Here is an 18,076-nt window from a genome sequence, read left to right as displayed (position 1 = left end):
AAAATAGCTTTCTCCAAAAATATTCTAACTACACATTTTCTGAGTCCTGTTACACTATGGAAGTTAAAAAAGGAAGTTAACATTATCAAAACAGTTTTACTTAACTTTAAAAAGTCATTCTTTTTTTTTCTATGTTACTGCTTTGTAACTCCCATTAATGTATTACGTCTTTACCAAAACTTCCATTGTAACATCCAATTACCTTTTTTAAAAATATATTTTATTGATTTTTTTACAGAGGAAGGGAGAGGGATAGAGAGTTTGAAACATCGATGAGAGAGAAACATCGATCAGCTGCCTCCTGCACACTCCTCACTGGGGATGTGCCCGCAACCAAGGTACATGCCCTTGACCGGAATCAAACCCGGGACCTTTGAGTCTGCATGCCGATGCTCTATCCACTGAGCCAAACCGGTTAGGGCATCCAATTACCTTTTAAAGAACAGTATTTATGCTGCCGTGTGGAAAATTAATATATAGAAACAAAATTGAAACTGCAGTTCATTTAGACGCCATGACCAGAGATATGGAAGAGGTACCAGTAGCCTGGATTAGAAGTGAATAAATATGAGGATTTATCTTGGGATAGAATATCCGGGACTTGCTGATATACTTAAGGCGAGAATGGAGAGGGAAGGAAGAGACAGGGATGCTTCTAGTCTTCGAGTTTGAGCTTCAGTGCTGATGCTATCCCAATAAGAGAGACATTTGGTTGGAGGTTCAAGGGGTAGGGGAGAGCTTGACCAGCAAGCAAATCAAGAGTGCCCAAATACAGTCATTGGCAACATTTTGTCTGCTGAGGAGTTACCTGTACAAGTTTGGCTGGAGAAGACTTTAATAAACACAATCATCATTATAAATAATATAAATTGTCTAAAGTCTGCCCTTTATCTCCTAGTTTTTCGATGATTGGACCAACTGATAGCATGAGCTGTGCTGTCACAACAAGAAACCAAGTGTATTCTGAAGACTGTGGCTCCAAATTTAATGGCATTTGCCAGAGAGATGTTGTCTGAACAATAAAAGCAAATCTGTGCATTTAAATAAGAAAGTGGAAGAAATGTGTATGGATGTTAACAGCGGCTATCCATTTCTTTAGATAAATTTACTTCATTTTCACTCAAATATAAATTTTTAAAATATTTTGTACAGAAATAAAACTTCAAAATAAAAAATATATTAATTTATTTTTAGACAAGAAAACAGAATTCCTTATTGCTTTAATGTTTAAAAAATAATTAAATTTAATCTTTTTCTAATCCTGCCTAATCCCCATGTGTGTTCTATTCCTTGATCTCTAACTCTTTCTAAGCATTTGGTAAGATTAATAGACCAGGCACATAGATACAGATATGCCATTTTTTTTCTTCATGGTGGGCCTTTACCCCAAGTTGCTATTTTCAATTTTATCAAAAAGAAATAAAACTTTCAGCTGGTAATAAAGTATTCAGATGTTGTAAGCATAAGCTGTCTATTTGTAGTAACATATAATTTTGTTTTTAGTGTGATTTTAGAATTTATTCTCCTTTAATTAAATTTGTTTTAAATATATTGAGAACTGTCTTATTCCCTTAGTTTTCTGACTGAAATTCTATAAAAAGTAAAGTTTCTAATTTTTCCTCTCATTTATTCAAAACACATTCATATTACAAAATAAATACCAAAGTTTGTGTCCACCTTATAAGTGAGGTAGTTATTTAAGTTCAAGAAGTTGTGTATAGTTAATTCTAAATCATCACGAATTTATACCCTATTAACTGTGACTCAAAGAAAAAAAAAAGATGGATGAGTTACTCTAAATTGCTAAGCAATTAACAAAATTAACTTGTAACCATGAACCAACAATAAAAATAAAACCTATATTATGAACCAAATTGAACACATCTACCTGTAATGCCCAATATTGTCTAAAAATTACTATTTTCAAATTTTCTTGGTTGCAACATGATGCATAGATGTTATATGCCCATACTTGATTACATGCTGACATTTGGCAGGATTACTTAAAGCCATTTGCTTTTACATAAAAGGAATGATGGGTGGGGTTCATAAAAATCTCCTTTTATCATTTATCAGAAAATTTCAACTACAATGAAGGAATTAAGCTCCATTAAAGATATTAAGAAAGGACTTGTTTGTATGTGTTTGCCCTATAACCTAGATATTCCCTTTTTCTCCAGAATCTCTATCACTCTATCTCTTTACTTACACTCACATTCCTTCTTGTGAGTGCACACAGATGATAGTTACCTAGGCAGGAAAGTAAACTCAAGCCAATATAACAAACACAGACTTGTTATAATTATTCAAATGTTCTGCAGGATTTGAATTTTATGACATACCCAGGCAGGTGTTATAAGCCCATCCTATTTCCTTGCTCTTACTTGGAAAATTAAATTTTTATAAAAATCTATTGTTTGGTCACTTTTAATGTCATTATTCTAGTTTATATTCTATAGTCTAAGCTTTGTAATTCTAATGTGTAATTCTATCAGTGATTATTATTTATAGAGTTAGGATCCTTCTTGGTGGGTTTTCCCTTGTTTTTAGTATAAAATCAAAGTTACTATGGTTAGTATCTATAATAATAAAAGCATAATATGCTAATTACTCAAGCAGCTCTGTTTCCCAAGATGGCGTGGTCGCTGTGCCTGTGCTGGCCGCCCAGGAGTGTCCGCGCCGGGAGCGGGACTCCGCCGCCTAAGACTGCTGGGTTTAGCAGCCCCTTAGAAGACCTGCAGAATCTAACTGTCCCTAGCTCATACACACACATCACACACGTCCACACACTCCTCTATCACTTCCTTGCACTCTCACACTCTCTCCCTCCCTACCTTCCTGCTGGTCGCCATTTTTCTCTCCTCTCTATGTCTCTAACTTTTAAACTGTTAAGTCTTGGCTGGTCTATTAATATAGATCCATTGCTTTTCATAACCATCATTGCATGTAATTGTTTATTGTTATTTTGTTTGGACCTAATAGAAGTTTCCTGACTTGTGCACTTAATGGGCAATTATGTGTCTTGAATTGATGAGGTTTTGACTGTAATCATTCACTCAATTTTTAAAAAAAATATATTTTTATTGATTTCAGAGAGGAAGGGAGAGGGAGAGATTGAAACATTAATGATGAGAGAGGATCACTGGTTGGCTGCCTCCTACTGGGGATCTAGCCTGCAACCCAGGCATGTGCCCTGACAGGGAATTGAACTGTGACCTCCTGGTTCATAAGTCGATGCTCAACCACTGAGCTACACAGGCTGGGCTCATTCAAGAGTTTTTAGTTCCTTTTGTCACTTGACCAGTTCCTATGCCCTACCCTGGTATAGTCTGGCTCCTCCAGGCCCTTGACTCATGCAGAAAAGAATAAAAAAAAATGAGTCTGAATGAGAAGAAAAGCAAGTTTTATTTAGGTAGAGAATAAGAATCTAGAACTCGGGTTCCTGGAGACAGGTCCAGGGTTGAGCCATGGTCTGGTTTCCCGGAGCGGATGTAAGTGAATTCACGAGTGAATTGCACACTGTGACAGTCAGTTCTTGGGACTTTATGTGTTTCCAAGGGTGGGCTGTTTCTGGACTCTGTTGCACAAATTCTGACTCCGCCTTCATGTTGAGAGGGGTTCCTGTTCCCAATATGGTCCATTTTGGAAGTGTCATGGCGCTCAACCACCCCACCTCTTCTACTTATAGTGTCAGCTTTCATTATAATGGTGACATTTTAAGATTAATTTTGGGGTGATATTGGTTAATAAAATTATACAGGATTCAGGAATACAATTCTACAGTACATCATCTGTATTATATTGTGATTACCATCCCAAGGCAAACTTTCTTTCATTACCATTTATCCCCGCTTTATCTTCTTCTCTGGTCAATGTTTCCTTCATCTTGGACTGGTCGGGTTGTAGCTTTGATTTCTGTGACCACCTCAGGAGTTTTTTCTGACATAAACTGTTTCCGTTTGATCATGCCTGCAGGTGGGGGCTTTGATGAGATGACCGAGAGACTTATCCTCCTATGATGCCCCTCCAGCTTCCTCATTTTACTTGTTGGGAGTTTTCCCTAACTTCTTCCTATCCTGCCACACTTTCACAGCCTCAGAAGTGAAAAATAACTTTAGTCTTTCACTTTATTTTTGGTATGCTCACCTGAGGATCTGTTTATTGATTTGAGAGAGAGAGAAAGAGAAGAGAGAAACATCATTCTGTTTCCTCCTGAATGTGCTCCCACCTGGAATCTAACCTGAAACCTAGGTATCTGTCCTGAGCAGGAACCCACAACCTTTTGGTGTACGGGACAATGCTCCAATCAACTGAGCTATCCAGCCAGGGCTAGTCTATTCCCAAACTGTGGTAGTCATTTCCCAGTTTTTTCTCTATTAAAATCTAGGTTTGCTGCAAATCCACTTGATATCAACAAATCCCCTTGAACTGGAAACTCCATCAGCATTCAGAAAAGCAAATAATCCATGCCCGTCAATTTCAAACCTAAAAAAGGAACAACAAAATCAGTTTGAAAACCACTTACAACTGTAACAAAAAATAAAATTAAGAATACAGTGATTTTTCCCAGCAGGTGTTGCTCAGTGGTTGATCATTGACCTATGAACCAGGAGGTCACAGTTTGATTCCTGGTCAGGACACATGCCCGGGTTGCAGGCTCGATACCCATAGGGGGCATGCAGGAGGCAGCAGATCAATGATTCTCTCTGATCATTGATGTTTCTCTCTCTTCCTCTCCCTTCCTCTCTGAAATCAATAAAAATATATGTTTTTAAAAATACAGTGAAACACTTTATACCAGACACTGAGATCCATACTCACCCATCACTGTATGCTACACAAAAATATGTGTTACATTAAAGAAATGGAAGATTGAATGTATTATTAGTGTAATCTGTAACATTATTTAGAACAATAGGAAGACAGATATAGGCAGACATGGAAAAGTCAATGATATAAATATATCTCTATTTCTATTACATTTACCTATATCTACCTCTATCTATCATCTATCTATCTATCTATCTATCTATCTATCTATCTATCTATCATCTATCTATCTATATATCTATCTATCCATCCATCCATTTTCTATTTATCAATCATCTATCTATCAGGAGTCACTAAATCTAAAGGTCTCTGGAATTTTTTTTAAAGCAGTTTTCTCAGACTTATAGATACAGAAAACAGACTGACAATTGACAGAGTGGAATGGGATTATGGGGCTGGGTGAAAAAGGTGAAGGAATTAAGAAATATAAATCGCTAGCTACAGAATAGTCTTGGAGATATAAATTATAGCATAGGGAATTCAGTCAATAATATTGTAATAACTATATATGGGATGAGGTGGGTACTGGATATGTCAGGGGGCCACTCAGTAAAGTGCATGATTGTCTAACCACTATGCTATACATCGAAAACTAATACAAGTCAATATTGAATATATACTATAATTGAAAAATAATAAATAGCAGTTTCCTGGCATATTTTTAGCTAATGTTCCTTTTTGAAAGTAATAAGATTTATACATATATTTGGTACTTTTGAAACATACTGAAACAATAACCAAAGATACTAATTATAATGTTGTTCTTATTAATTTGCTCTGTTGTTGACAAAAATTATCCCTTTTTTGTAATAAATATAATTTATCTTATCATACACATGTCAATATTTAATTTTAACTAGCACTTAATGAAATATTAAAGGAGGAATACATGTATACAAAAGAAAATTAGTACAGTTCTTGTAGGTAAAATAGATATAAGTGAGGAAACAAGATTCACTCAAGAAATGCTTTCATAAATAAATAATGTTGCTTATGATGGACATTTGGAAAGTTAAAGACAACTACATGTTCTCTACTTAAATAAGAAAGATCTTGTACAAATTTAAGTGGTTGGTTGGAATTTGCAAAGTAGTTGAATTTGAATTATCAATAGGAGGGCTGATTAGCAAGAGTTTGACAGTGAAAAAATAAAATAAGAAACAAATAAAATGAAAAACTTCACTGTCATTTAACAAGGTAGAAAGAAGATGGGTTGCTATAGGGTATGTTTCAGTGTGAAAGGGCACATATCACAACTCAAACCATGTAAGTTTTTTGTGCAACCAGAATAAAACCTTCCCTACTAAATTCGAAACTCACCAAGCATTGAATGTGGTACCATTTGTCCATTTCCAAGGCTCTCCTTGTTTTCTGCTCAACCCAATCCAGTGCATAGATGTTCCTGTGTGCTTCTTCAAAAAGTCCTTTCACAAAAATCAGGGCATAATCTATTTAATATTTTAGAGCACATTGCTAAACATGCTTCTAGCCCCAGCCAGATTTTATGATTTACATCTTAATTTGCATGCCCTAAGGTGTCAACAGCAACTAACAGCACGTGTTTAGTTTAGTTTTACCAAAAAGATTTTTGCTTTGCTCTTGTTTCTTAAATGTCTCTAAGTAGTAGAATGACTTTATCAAGTCACTGAAACTCTCTGATCTACCCTGACTCGAGTTGTCTTTAGAGGTAACTTCTGTTTCAACTTCTAATTCTAATGCATAAACCATTAATATCTTTTAGTCACAGAATGAATGACAAAGGTGATAAATTGATATGATATGATATCTTTCTGGATGGCAAAATCAGAAGCTAAGCAGTTTTTATAGAAACTAATTCAGCATGTTCTTTAAAGGTGACAGAGAACTAATGCTTATATTTTGTTTTCTGCACAGCTTTGCTCTCAAAAATCATCGAAGAAAGATTTCAGGGGGGAAGGGGTTTAATGGAAAGTATAAGTACTGTTAAAATAGTAAAAACTCAGTAATGAAGTACTTTGACTAAATACCAGAATAAAAATGCCGTTGCTGTTGTGTTTTCTCATAGAATCAGAAATCAAACTAACTTCTGAATACCATGTATTGCAATAAAATATATTGAGTGATGAGTTTAGTCCCTCTTCTCTGGGTTCCTAACTATTGGACCACAGACTGATTAGTCAGCTTTTCTTTACAACAAACAACTTCCGCTGTTACACTGAGGCCTGAATTCCAAGTTCCTCTTTCTCTGCCTTTTCATTTATTCCATTAATTGTCTCACTTTCTTGAAACTGTATGGATTTTCTTCACATCCTCATCTCTAAATTTTCATATCCTCCGTTTGTTTCAAGTTTACTCTGGAGAGAATGCCATTGTAAAGGTATTAAAAACAATCTATTTAATAATCTAAGAATGTTGAACAAAAATATTAGCTATCTGAGCAATATATATTGTGACTAAAGACATACCATCACTAGATAATTTGCTTGTGTTCAAATCCAAGTTCAACAAATTATGACTATGACAATGACTGATACTTAATATATCTGTGCTTCATTATCCTCACCTTTAAATGGGGATATGTAAATATTTACTTCAGAGGTATTAGTTGAAGATTGAATGAGGTTTGTTTTGTTTTGTTTTATCTTTATTGTTGAAAAGTATTAGAGATTTCCCATTTTTTCCCCCCACTGACCCTTTTGGCCCCCATCTGCTCCCTACCCCAGGCCTTCACCACCCTATTGTCTGTGTCCCTTGGTTGTGCATATATGCATATAAATTCTTTGGTTAATCTCTTTGCACCCATCATCCCCTGCCTTCCCTCTGAGAGTCTACAGTCTGTTCCATGCTTTTATGTCTCTGGATATATTTTGTTCATTAGTTTATTTTGTTCATTAGATTCCACATATGAGTGAGATCATGCGATACTTGTCTTTCTCTGACTGGCTTATTTTGCTCAGCATAATACTTCATAGTTTCAGTGCTTAAAACATCATCTGACTTACATTATTGAGTATTAATTTTTGCCACTTTTATTCTCTTTTTGTACAAGCTTAAACTCTGAAATGATTGAAAACTTTCCGCTTTTCTTACCATATCTCCAGGTGTATCAATTTGAGCAAGTTCTGATCCCTGTGAACTGCAAAATATTTTACTGTCTGTTCAATTCTTAGTATCTGCAGAAAAATAGAAACACTTATCTCCTACTCCAATCCATTCTCTTAAACATGTTGTAGTTTGGGGATGTTCTGATGTTTTCCGTAAAATGCATACTGAAAAGAAGAAAGAAATTATCAAAATTTTAAAGTGTTTCTACCCATTCTTGTGAATCAATTTTACTTTTAACTCCCATGGTCTGAGGTTTGTAAAATTAGCTTCATTTATGGGATATTGAATGAATTCAATTCTGTCTACAAGGAAGACCATTTAGTGGCCAAGTAGCGTATTTTATTTTCCTGGCTTCTGTTTTGAGAAATGGAACCCATAACTTCTCAGGGTCTATATTGACATTCTCTCAAAAACAATGCATAAAATTTAGCAATCAAATATAATGTAAGCTTCAAAGACTAAGGTAAGAAATGAAGGATTCATTTTACCTCAAAGAAATGAGAAGGTCATAGACAAGAGAAGATATCCAAGTAATAGAATGAAACTCACCATAAATGATAACAAACTATTGAAACATAAGAGTTACTGTAACATTTGTTCTACTTCAACAATATTCAGTGCCAAAGGAACCAGAATAATAATTAATATATTTCTCTGAAAATTATTTTGAGAATTTACTGTTTCAGGATTTTAGTTAGGTGCTGAGTAATGAGACTAAAATAAAAGTCCATGCCCTCCAAATGTTTGAATAAGTTAATGGAACTGAAAAAGAACCAAGTAAATGTCCAAATGGAGGGCCAACTCCAAAGCTTTCTCTCTTCACTCTGCAATGATTATTTATTTACTTGTTTGTTTATTTTTTCTAATACTCAGAAGTGGATCCAGGCACCAAAGATGGGTAATAATATATATTGTATTTGATATCATACATATAAAACCCTAAAGACTCCATCAAAAAACTATTGAACTTAATAAATGAATTGGCAATGTAGCAGGATACAAAATTAACACTCAGAAATCTATGGATTTTTTTATACACTAATAATGAGCTCACAGAAAGAGAAACTAAAAAATAATCCCATTTACCATTGCAACAAAAAAAAATCAAGATACCTAGGAATAAACTTACTAAAGAGGTAAAAGACCTATACTCAGAAAACTACAGGTCATTGACAAAAGAGATAGAGGAAGACATAAACAGATGGAAGAACATACCGTGTTCATGGATTGGTAGAATCAACATCATTAAAATGTCCATACTACCCAAAGCAATCTATAAATTCAACGCACTTCCCATTAAAATACCAACGGCATACTTCACAGATCTAGAACGAACTCTCCAAAAATTCATCTGGAATAAAAAAAGACCCCGAATAGCTGCAGCAATCCTGAGAAAGAACAAAGTAGGTGGGATCTCAATACCAGATATCAAGCTGTATTACAAAGCCACTGTTCTCAAAACTGCCTGGTACTGGCACAAGAACAGACATATAGATCAATGGAATAGAATAGAGAACCCAGAAATCGGCCCGAACCAATATGCTCAATTAATATTTGACAAAGGAGGCAAGAACATACAATGGAGCCAAGATAGTCTCTTCAATAAATGGTGTTGGGAAAATTGGACAGATATATGCAAGAAAATGAAACTAGACCACCAACTTACACCATACACAAAAATAAACTCAAAATGGATAAAGGACTTAAATGTACGACAGGAAACCATAAAAATTCTAGAAGAATCCAAAGGCAACAAAATCTCAGACATATGCCAAAGCAATTTCTTCACTGATACAGCTCCTAGGGCAGTTGAAACTAAAGAGAAAATGAACAAATGGGACTACATCAAAATAAAAAGCTTCTGCACAGCAAAAGAAACCATCAACAAAACAACAAGAAAACCCACTGCGTGGGAAAACATATTTGCCAACGTCATATCTGATAAGGGCCTAATCTCCAAAATTTATAGGGAACTCATACAACTTAACAAAAAGAAGATAAACAATCCAATCAAAAAATGGGCAAAGGATCTAAATAGACACCTTTCAAAAGAGGACATTCAGAAAGCCAAGAGACATATGAAAACATGCTCAAAGTCACTAATCATCCGAGAGATGCAAATCAAAACAACAATGAGGTACCATCTCACACCTGTCAGAATGGCTATCATCAACAAATCAACAAACGACAAGTGCTGGAGAGGATGTGGAGAAAAAGGAACGAGAAAGATAAATATCACATGATCTCACTCATTTGTGGAATATAATGAACAACATAAACTGATGAACAAAAATAGATCCAGAGACAGAAGCATCAAACAGACCGTCAAACCTCAGAGGGAAGGCAGGGTAGGGTAAGAGGAGAGGGTAGAAATCAACCAAAGGACAAATGCATGAATATAAGCATAACCAGTGGACATGGACACGGGGTTGTGGGGGCATGTGCTGAAGGGTGGGAGTGGCTGCGGAAGGGTCAATGGGGGAAAAAGGAGACATATGTAATACTTTCAACAATAAAGAATTTTTTTTAAAGGCCATCTACGGGGGTGGGGGCAGACTCGAAGGGGTCAATGGGGGAAAAAGGGGACATATATAATACTTTCAACAGTAAAGATTTAATTAAAATATATATATTTTTTCAACACTTTTAAAAATTAAATTAATCAAATAAGCAATGATATAAAGACATCTCCATAGAAACCCTTTTCTCCAAATATTTGAATTGCAGATGTTTAAATCGATGACATTGAACTCCTAGGACTCTATAGTAACAGAGGAGACTGTGAGCAAGAAGCATATCCAGTACTCTTGGAAATGACAAAGGAAACAAGAACCAAGAGTATAAACTATTGTACTTTAAGTGCTAAATTAAGCAAAACATGCATAGAGACAATCAAGTACTGAAAACGATTAGGCCCTACCTCAGGAATAAAAATCTACCTTGTATTCTTTTCACAAAATAGACCCATAATACCCAGAAAAAAATGAATGTCTTCCTTTTTAAAAATCTACTCAAACAGAAAAAATTTTGCAACATTACTTATGTGATTATTTTGTAGTTTTCCTTTCAACATAGTAGGATAAAAATAAACAAATATTTCATAGAACAACTGTTAGTAATATTACTTACTCTTGATCCAAAATAAATTAGAGTAAAGATATACTGCAATTATGGAGGAGTGCTGCATGGTGGTGACAATATTAGGAATTGTACCAGAGTCACAATTTTGGCCCTGGAATTTATTTCTAAGGGGCTACTTATTCACTCTGGCCTCTATCTCTTTATATGTAAATGGATTTCATAATTATACCTATTTCATAGTCTTGTCAGAATTAAATATTTTAAAATGTATTTAACCTTAGTTCTTTAAGTCACACAAAGTACTCTCAATTCAAAAAAAGTTATTGCCTTCCCAGTGTGACTCAGTTGGCTAAGCATCCCATGCACCAACAGGTCACCAGTTCAATTCCTGGTCATGGCACACGCCTGGGATGTGGGCTCGATCTGCAGTAGGGGGCATGCAGGAGGCAGTGATTAATGTTTTTCTCTCATTAATGTTTCTATTTCTCTCTTTCCTTCTCCCTTCCTCTCTAAAATCAATAACAACATATTAATTTAAAAAATAGTTATTGCTATGGCTATCTGGAGGTCATCTGAGAATTTATGATTATTTTACTCCAAGATCAAGAACTACAATACAGTTGAGAAGATAACTATAAAACCTGCTGAATTGGTAGGAACCTGAGGACAAATCTCTACAAAGCAATTTATTGCTCCCAAACTGAGAGATTTTGAATTAAGCTTGAAATATAAAAGATATAAATGCCTGCTGAGCATAAGTAGCCATAGAAAGTTTATGAATTAAGCCACTCACCTTTAATGACCACTGCAATAATAGCAACAACAACAACAACAATAAAAGCTACGAATGCAAAAATCTTCAACTTGTGAACTGCAAAAAAATAAAATTAACATTTATAATAAAATTTCCAGAGAAACCCATACTGGATATTTATTATTCATTTATCCTATATAATAAAACTCTAATATGCAAATTGACTGAACAACAGAACAACCAGTTGCTATGATGCACACTGACCACCAGACATTTAATGCAGGAGCTGCTCCCTGGTGGTCAGTGTGCACCCACAGGGGGAGCACCACTCAGCCAGAAGCTGGGCTCACGGCTGGCAAGCACCGGCAGTAGCGAGAGTTTCTCCTGTCTCTGAGGCAGCACTAAGGACCCCTCGGGAGATGTCTGAGTGGGCCTAAGCTGGCAGTTGGACATCCCCCAAGGGGTCCCAGACTGCAAGAAGGTGCAGGCCGGGCTGAGGGATGCCCCACCCCCACCCCCCAGTGCACGATTGTAATGCACTGGGCCTCTAGTTCTTCCATAATATTCGGTCCAGAAGTTCTCATTAAAAGCATCTACCTCTTGGTGTTTTGTCTTGAAGGGTTTCTATTCTGAAAGAGCTTCATTTAAAACCAGTCTTTGCAGGTGACATTCATCATGATCTCTGCTACTCATATTGATAATCATTGGGCTTGGTGGCAAAGAATAATGCAGAGAAGATATTCAAGTAGAATCTATGGATGTTTCATGATTATTTCTGGTATTACATTTTTCATTGTTTGGGAAAGGATGGCCATATATGAAAGATACTGGGAGTCACAGAAAATCACCATGATCCAACTAGAATTTTCAAGGTATTTCATTAATAAGGATCAAATTGATGCCTCAGTAAAGAAGGAACTGATGAACACCACCTCAGGATGATCTTAAATTAAACCTGGATGCCTATGGGCCTTTTAAAAGTCTCTTGAGCATTTTTAAATAGAAATAAATTCGGGCCTCACAAACTTAACATAAAAAGCATCTAATTCTTAAAGCAGTAAAGGATACAATGGCCTTACAGAGTGCAAAGAAGGTAAGTGGCAATGATTGCTAGAGCAGTTCAGATGGGGTGAGGGGTGAGGAGATCACTTAGATTTGTAAGGCGGGAGGAAAGGCAAGGTTATTTCCAAAGCCGGAAATAGTGTGAATGGGGATCGTAATCAAGAAAGTATAAGGGTCATCAATAGGACTATGATCAGACAAATGTCTATAAGATATGTACAAATTTATAAACATCAAACATTGGAAAGAGAGGACAGTTATAAGGTCACATGACAGAAGAACTTAAGTATAGGATACATTGTTTTTTTTTATACTGTAAGCAATAAGGGGAAGAAGTTGAATGTGTTATGGCCGTACGAGTACATTAAAACACCAAAACATTTCTCAACTAAAATATAAAAGATGATACGGTTTTTCAAAATGCAAAATGCCAAATATCTGATGTGAAAAAAAGAAATAATTGACATACATATTACAGATACTGAAATAGTAATTGTCAGCGTAGACAGTTAAAAACAAAAGAGAAGAAAGCAAACTAAGCCTAAACCAGGAAACAGTTTCCCACTCACCTGAGGGAAAACCCGGCATCCTGCAGGCAGGAAAACAGCGTTGCAGCCCATCGAGGTGTGAGCTGGGTGGCATGGACGCAGGAAAACAAAACAGCGAGGAAGAAGGAGCCAGCTCTTTCACTGGGAGGAAGAAGCCAATGAGGCAGCAATAGGAGCCAAAATGGTGACCATAAAACGGAGAGCGTACTAGCCTGGGAAAGTCTAGGAAAGAGATTGGATCGTTTGAAAGAAAGCCTATTCTTCCCGCCCCGCCTCGCCCCGCCCTGCCCCAAAGAAGGAAATATATGGTATATGGAAGCTTAGCCGGGACCGTGAGGTAGCCACTACCCTATAGTATGCCTGCTCTCTGCCTCTCCGAGTGTGTACTGTCACTCTGAGTGGTCACCTTTTGCTCTAATAAATCTTGCCACTATCACTAAACTCCCTTGTGAATGTCCCTGGAATTCTTTTCCTGAAACACCACTGAAGAACCACAGCCTCCAGTAACAGTAATTAAAATAGAGTAAATCTACGAAACTTTCAAGTAATAGCTAATGCTTGCACTATACAACTTGCTCCAGAAAATAGCAAAAAACAAACAACATGACATCTGCAAGAGAGGGCATATGCTCAATCACGTAGGAATACATTTATTCACGTTAGCCAGATGTGAGCTGTTTCTTCCCATCCTTGGGCTCTGCAGGTTGAGACAGGGAAAGCAATCTTGGTTATAAAATGGGACAAATCTGTGGTCACCAACTTCTTATCTGTAAAGGAACTTTTAAAAAACATTTATATTGGGCTGTAATACACATACCATGAAATTCACTCCAGCTGTCTTCATCCACCAGCTTGTGCCCTCTCTTGCAGGTATAATACTCTACATGTTCTCCTAAATCTTTTATTACTTTACAGAAATGCTGCCCCCACCTCGCTTACTTTAGTAGTTTTCCTCTATAAGTAGATTGTCAGCATTCTTAAGCTGTCCTGTGTTTTGTTTTTTTGTTTTTCACTCACTCAGTGAAACGTACTTATCCAGGATTCTAGCCTGTTGTTACTAGTTCTGAAAGGATGGCAGTACGAAAAAAGTACATTACTAACATATGACTAACTGAATGTTAATGGACAAACAAAATAGATTCAAACTCATACTTGTTTTGATCAGAGATGAAAGTAGACTAGTTAGTTTCAGGAAGGGAAAAAAATAGGCTCATTCATAAAAAGAGTATCATGAAATCAGCAAAATATTTTTATCCTCAGGCAAGAAAAACATGCTAAGTGGCATTTTGAGTGCTACACATGGAGAGTAGAATTCATATTATTATAGGACTCCATGCTATTTCTTGGAATTATTTCTCATTTTTATAGACAACCTATACACAATCATAATAATTATACACACACCATATTCAGTCTATGAAGGTTCAGCATTTATTACTTGTGAGACCTTTAGAAAGTTGCCTAAATTCTGTTGCTCAGTTTTCTTTTCTGTAAAATTCAGAGCAAGACTGTCCTTCCCTTGTATAAATATTACAGTGATCACATGAGATAGTACATGGAGAATGCCTAAAATGATGATGCCTGGCATTTATGTGAAATATCTATCTATCTATCTATCTATCTATCTATCTATCTCTCTATCATCTATCTAATCTATCTTCATCTATCTATTCTATCTACACATAGAATTAGGGACATTTTTATCGCTTTAAAATCTGCTTATGTACATGTGAGTTAAAATAGAACTATATGCCTTGCAGATCATTTTGTGTATGAAACTATATTGTTTTTTAAAATGTACATGTTTTTTAAAATTTAAATTCTTTATTGTTGAAAGTATTACCTATGTCTCCTTTTTCCTCCATTGACCTCTCCCCCCCCCTTAGCACATGCCTTCACTCCCCTACTGTCTGTGTCCATTGGTTATGCTTATATGCATGCATACAAGTCCTTTGGTTGATTTCTTACTCCTCCTCCTCCCCCTCCTCCTGAAGTTTGACAATCCATTAGATGCTTCTATGTCTCTGGATCTATTTTTGTTCATCAGTTTATGTTGTTCATTATATCCCACAAATGAGTGAGATCATGTGATATTTATCTTTCTCCCACTGGCTTATTTCGCTTAGCATAATGGTCTCCAGGTCCATCCATGCTGTTGCAAATGGTAAGAATTCCTTCTTTTTACAGAAGCGTAGTATTCCGCTGTGTAGATGTACCACAGTTTTTTAATCCACTCATCTACTGATGAGTACTTAGGCTGTTTCCAAATCTTAGCTATTGTAAATTGTGCTTCAATGAACATAGGGGTGCATATATCCTTTCTGATTGGTTTTTCTAAAATTTACATATTTAATTCATGAATTAGTTATATCACTGATACACTTTCATAGTGAATGAGAGTCAGCATTTCTCTCTGGATATGAATATATATAAATAGGCCCAAATCTGTGCATACCTCTTGCTTTCTGTGCAGAGTCATCCCTCTATTCATTTCTGTAAAATTATATGTGGGAATAGTGAACATCACCATAAAATACTTATATTGTATTCCTAGGTCCTGGTGGCTTGTCCGAATGCTATGAATTCTTTGGTTACACTTCAAAAATATGGATTATTTGGTTCACTTCAATTTCTAGGGTAACATCAAAGCAGTGACTCCCCACTCTATTTCCTGGGAAGAATAGTCATGGAATGACCAGAAACAAAGATGTTCAGGCTATTTTCTACATTTTAGATTCTCAATTAGCATTGATGTAATACACATATCGAAGTTGCTTTATACATACATTATTTTTCTATAATCCACACATGTAACTTTGCTTTTACCCTGCCTGATCTGTTCAATTTAAATATGCCAACATATTTATGGCTCTTTTGGCTGACTGTGGGTACTTTGCTCTGTGCTTTATTATTGGTTAATAAATAATCTGACACATGCTATCTGGGTTGGGCTCATATTGGAATAGAAGTATACCGACCTTTTACAACACAAAATGTACCAAAAGAAATAGTGCATTAACTGATAGGATATCTAAAAGACTGGCAACTTGTTGTGCTTTTTGCTTTTGAAAATTTTGTTTCAAAAAAATTGTCAATGAAATAAAATGTGTTTAAAATAAAATAAATAAAAACAAAATGAAGACTGAAGTCCTGTTATTCTTTTTAGTTTTTCTGGTGGTTAATCAAGTAACATGTTTATATTATTTTTTATATGTTATATGTTAAATTTCTTATTGATAACTGAGGGTGAGTGGAAACACCAACCCTACTTCTCCTTATCCAATTCCATATAATATATATTTCCAGTGGTTACCTCTATAATTAAACAGCATACTTAAAGTCTAATTCTTGTTCTATACAGGACAAATATCTTGATTTCCTGCTTTATAAAAAGAAAGCAAAATAACACATTCTCCTCTATCACTCTTATGCTCTTTTTTATATACTTTTAAATTTCATGGTTATGAAGTTATATTTATCCAAATAGGATAGAATATAAAATTATGTTGGCTTGAATTATAAAAGTGAATATTTAAATACAGGAGATGTGAGCTTCAATTTGCTTTCTGGCCTCAGTCTCTGTAAATGTTAGAGGCAAATATATATATTCAAATATATTTGATTATATGCCCAAATATATTTGACTAGAGGCCAGGTGCACAAAAATTTGTGCACTTGGGGGGGGGTCCCTCAGCCCTGCCTGTGCCCTCTCACAGTCTGGGACCCCTCGGGGGATGACCATCTGCTGGCTGAGGCCTGCTCCTCAGGGGATTGGGCCTAAGCTGGCAATCAGACATCCCTCTGGCAGCCCGGCAGCCCTCAGGGGATGTCCACTTGCCAGTGGGGAGCAGACCTAAGCTGCAGTTGGACATCCTTAGCGCTGCTGAGGAGGCAGGAGAGGCTCCCACCACCACCACTGTACTGGCAGCCATCAGCCTGGCTTGGGGCTGAGCAGAGCTCCTCCATGTGAGAGTGCACATGCATTGAGCGTCTGCCCCCTGATGGTCAGTGTGTGTCATAGTGACCAGTCATTCCCAGTCTTTCTGCTGTTAGGGCCAGTTTGCATATTACCCTTTTACTATATAGGATAGAGGCCTGGTGCACAGGTGGGGGCCGGCTGGTTTGCCCTGAAGGGTGTCCCGGATCAGGGCAGGGGTCCCGCTTGGGTGCCTGGCCAGCCTGAGTGAGGGACTGAGGGCTGTTTTCAGGCTGCCATATGCTAATTGACTGCCCCGCCCTCAAATATGGCAGCGCCCACAGCCACAAGATGGTGGCACTTAGTCTCCTCAGCTTCCCCAGCTGTCCAGGGCTGGGCTGAGGCGCAGGCAAGCCTCGGATGGTGGCTTCCCAGCCACCCAGGGCTGTCCAAGGCTCAGTTAACCAAGGCCGGCCGAGGCTTGCCTGCAGTGGCAGCAACAGAGGTGTGATGGGGCATCACCTTCCCCTGATCGCCAGGTCGCCTCCTGCCCCTGAGGGCTCCCGGACTTTGAGAGGGGGCAGGCTGGGCTGAGGGACCCCCCCTCCAGTGCATGAATTTTCATGCCCTGGGCCTCTAGTATGTGTGTGTGTATATATATTCAGATATGGGTATATATATTTTATTATACAAATGTTAACGTATAATGCACATGTATGTACCTTCTTGTTTTTTTAACAATATATCCTAAAGTTTTCTCATATAACATAACTAAGAGCTGCAAGCTGTTCTGTATGAATA

General features: G+C 36.8%; 2 protein-coding genes and 1 non-coding gene across 3 annotated transcripts in view; 1 reads left to right on the top strand and 2 right to left on the bottom strand.

Annotated features, from left to right (window-relative positions):
• The window catches only part of KLRF2 (killer cell lectin-like receptor subfamily F, member 2), a 10,903-nt gene extending 9,759 nt beyond the window's left edge, over nt 1-1,144 (top strand). The window contains exon 6 of the mRNA XM_005871346.2: nt 899-1,144. Coding sequence (XP_005871408.2) covers nt 899-1,016 — 118 coding nt within the window. The 3' untranslated portion in view covers nt 1,017-1,144. The remainder of the gene's footprint in view (nt 1-898) is intronic.
• Nucleotides 1-14,294, bottom strand: part of CLEC2B (C-type lectin domain family 2, member B) — a 50,641-nt gene extending 36,347 nt beyond the window's left edge. The window contains exons 1-2 of the mRNA XM_014543818.1: nt 14,177-14,294; nt 13,381-13,581 (exon numbers count right to left, since the gene is read on the bottom strand). Of these exons, the coding sequence (XP_014399304.1) occupies nt 13,381-13,453 (73 nt within the window). The 5' untranslated portion in view covers nt 13,454-13,581; nt 14,177-14,294. The remainder of the gene's footprint in view (nt 1-13,380; nt 13,582-14,176) is intronic.
• Nucleotides 3,387-8,074, bottom strand: LOC102253295. Its single transcript, XR_001363101.1, has 3 exons — nt 7,900-8,074; nt 6,151-6,254; nt 3,387-4,485 (listed from the first exon to the last, which is right to left on the bottom strand). It is a non-coding gene; the product is annotated as an uncharacterized LOC102253295 (transcript).
• Nucleotides 14,295-18,076: the final 3,782 nt, after the last annotated feature.

The sequence above is a fragment of the Myotis brandtii genome, unplaced genomic scaffold, assembly GCF_000412655.1.
Source record: "Myotis brandtii unplaced genomic scaffold, ASM41265v1 scaffold337, whole genome shotgun sequence".
NCBI lineage: Eukaryota > Metazoa > Chordata > Mammalia > Chiroptera > Vespertilionidae > Myotis > Myotis brandtii.
Note: the sequence above shows the minus strand (reverse complement) of the source record. Positions and strands in the feature narration are given on the sequence as shown.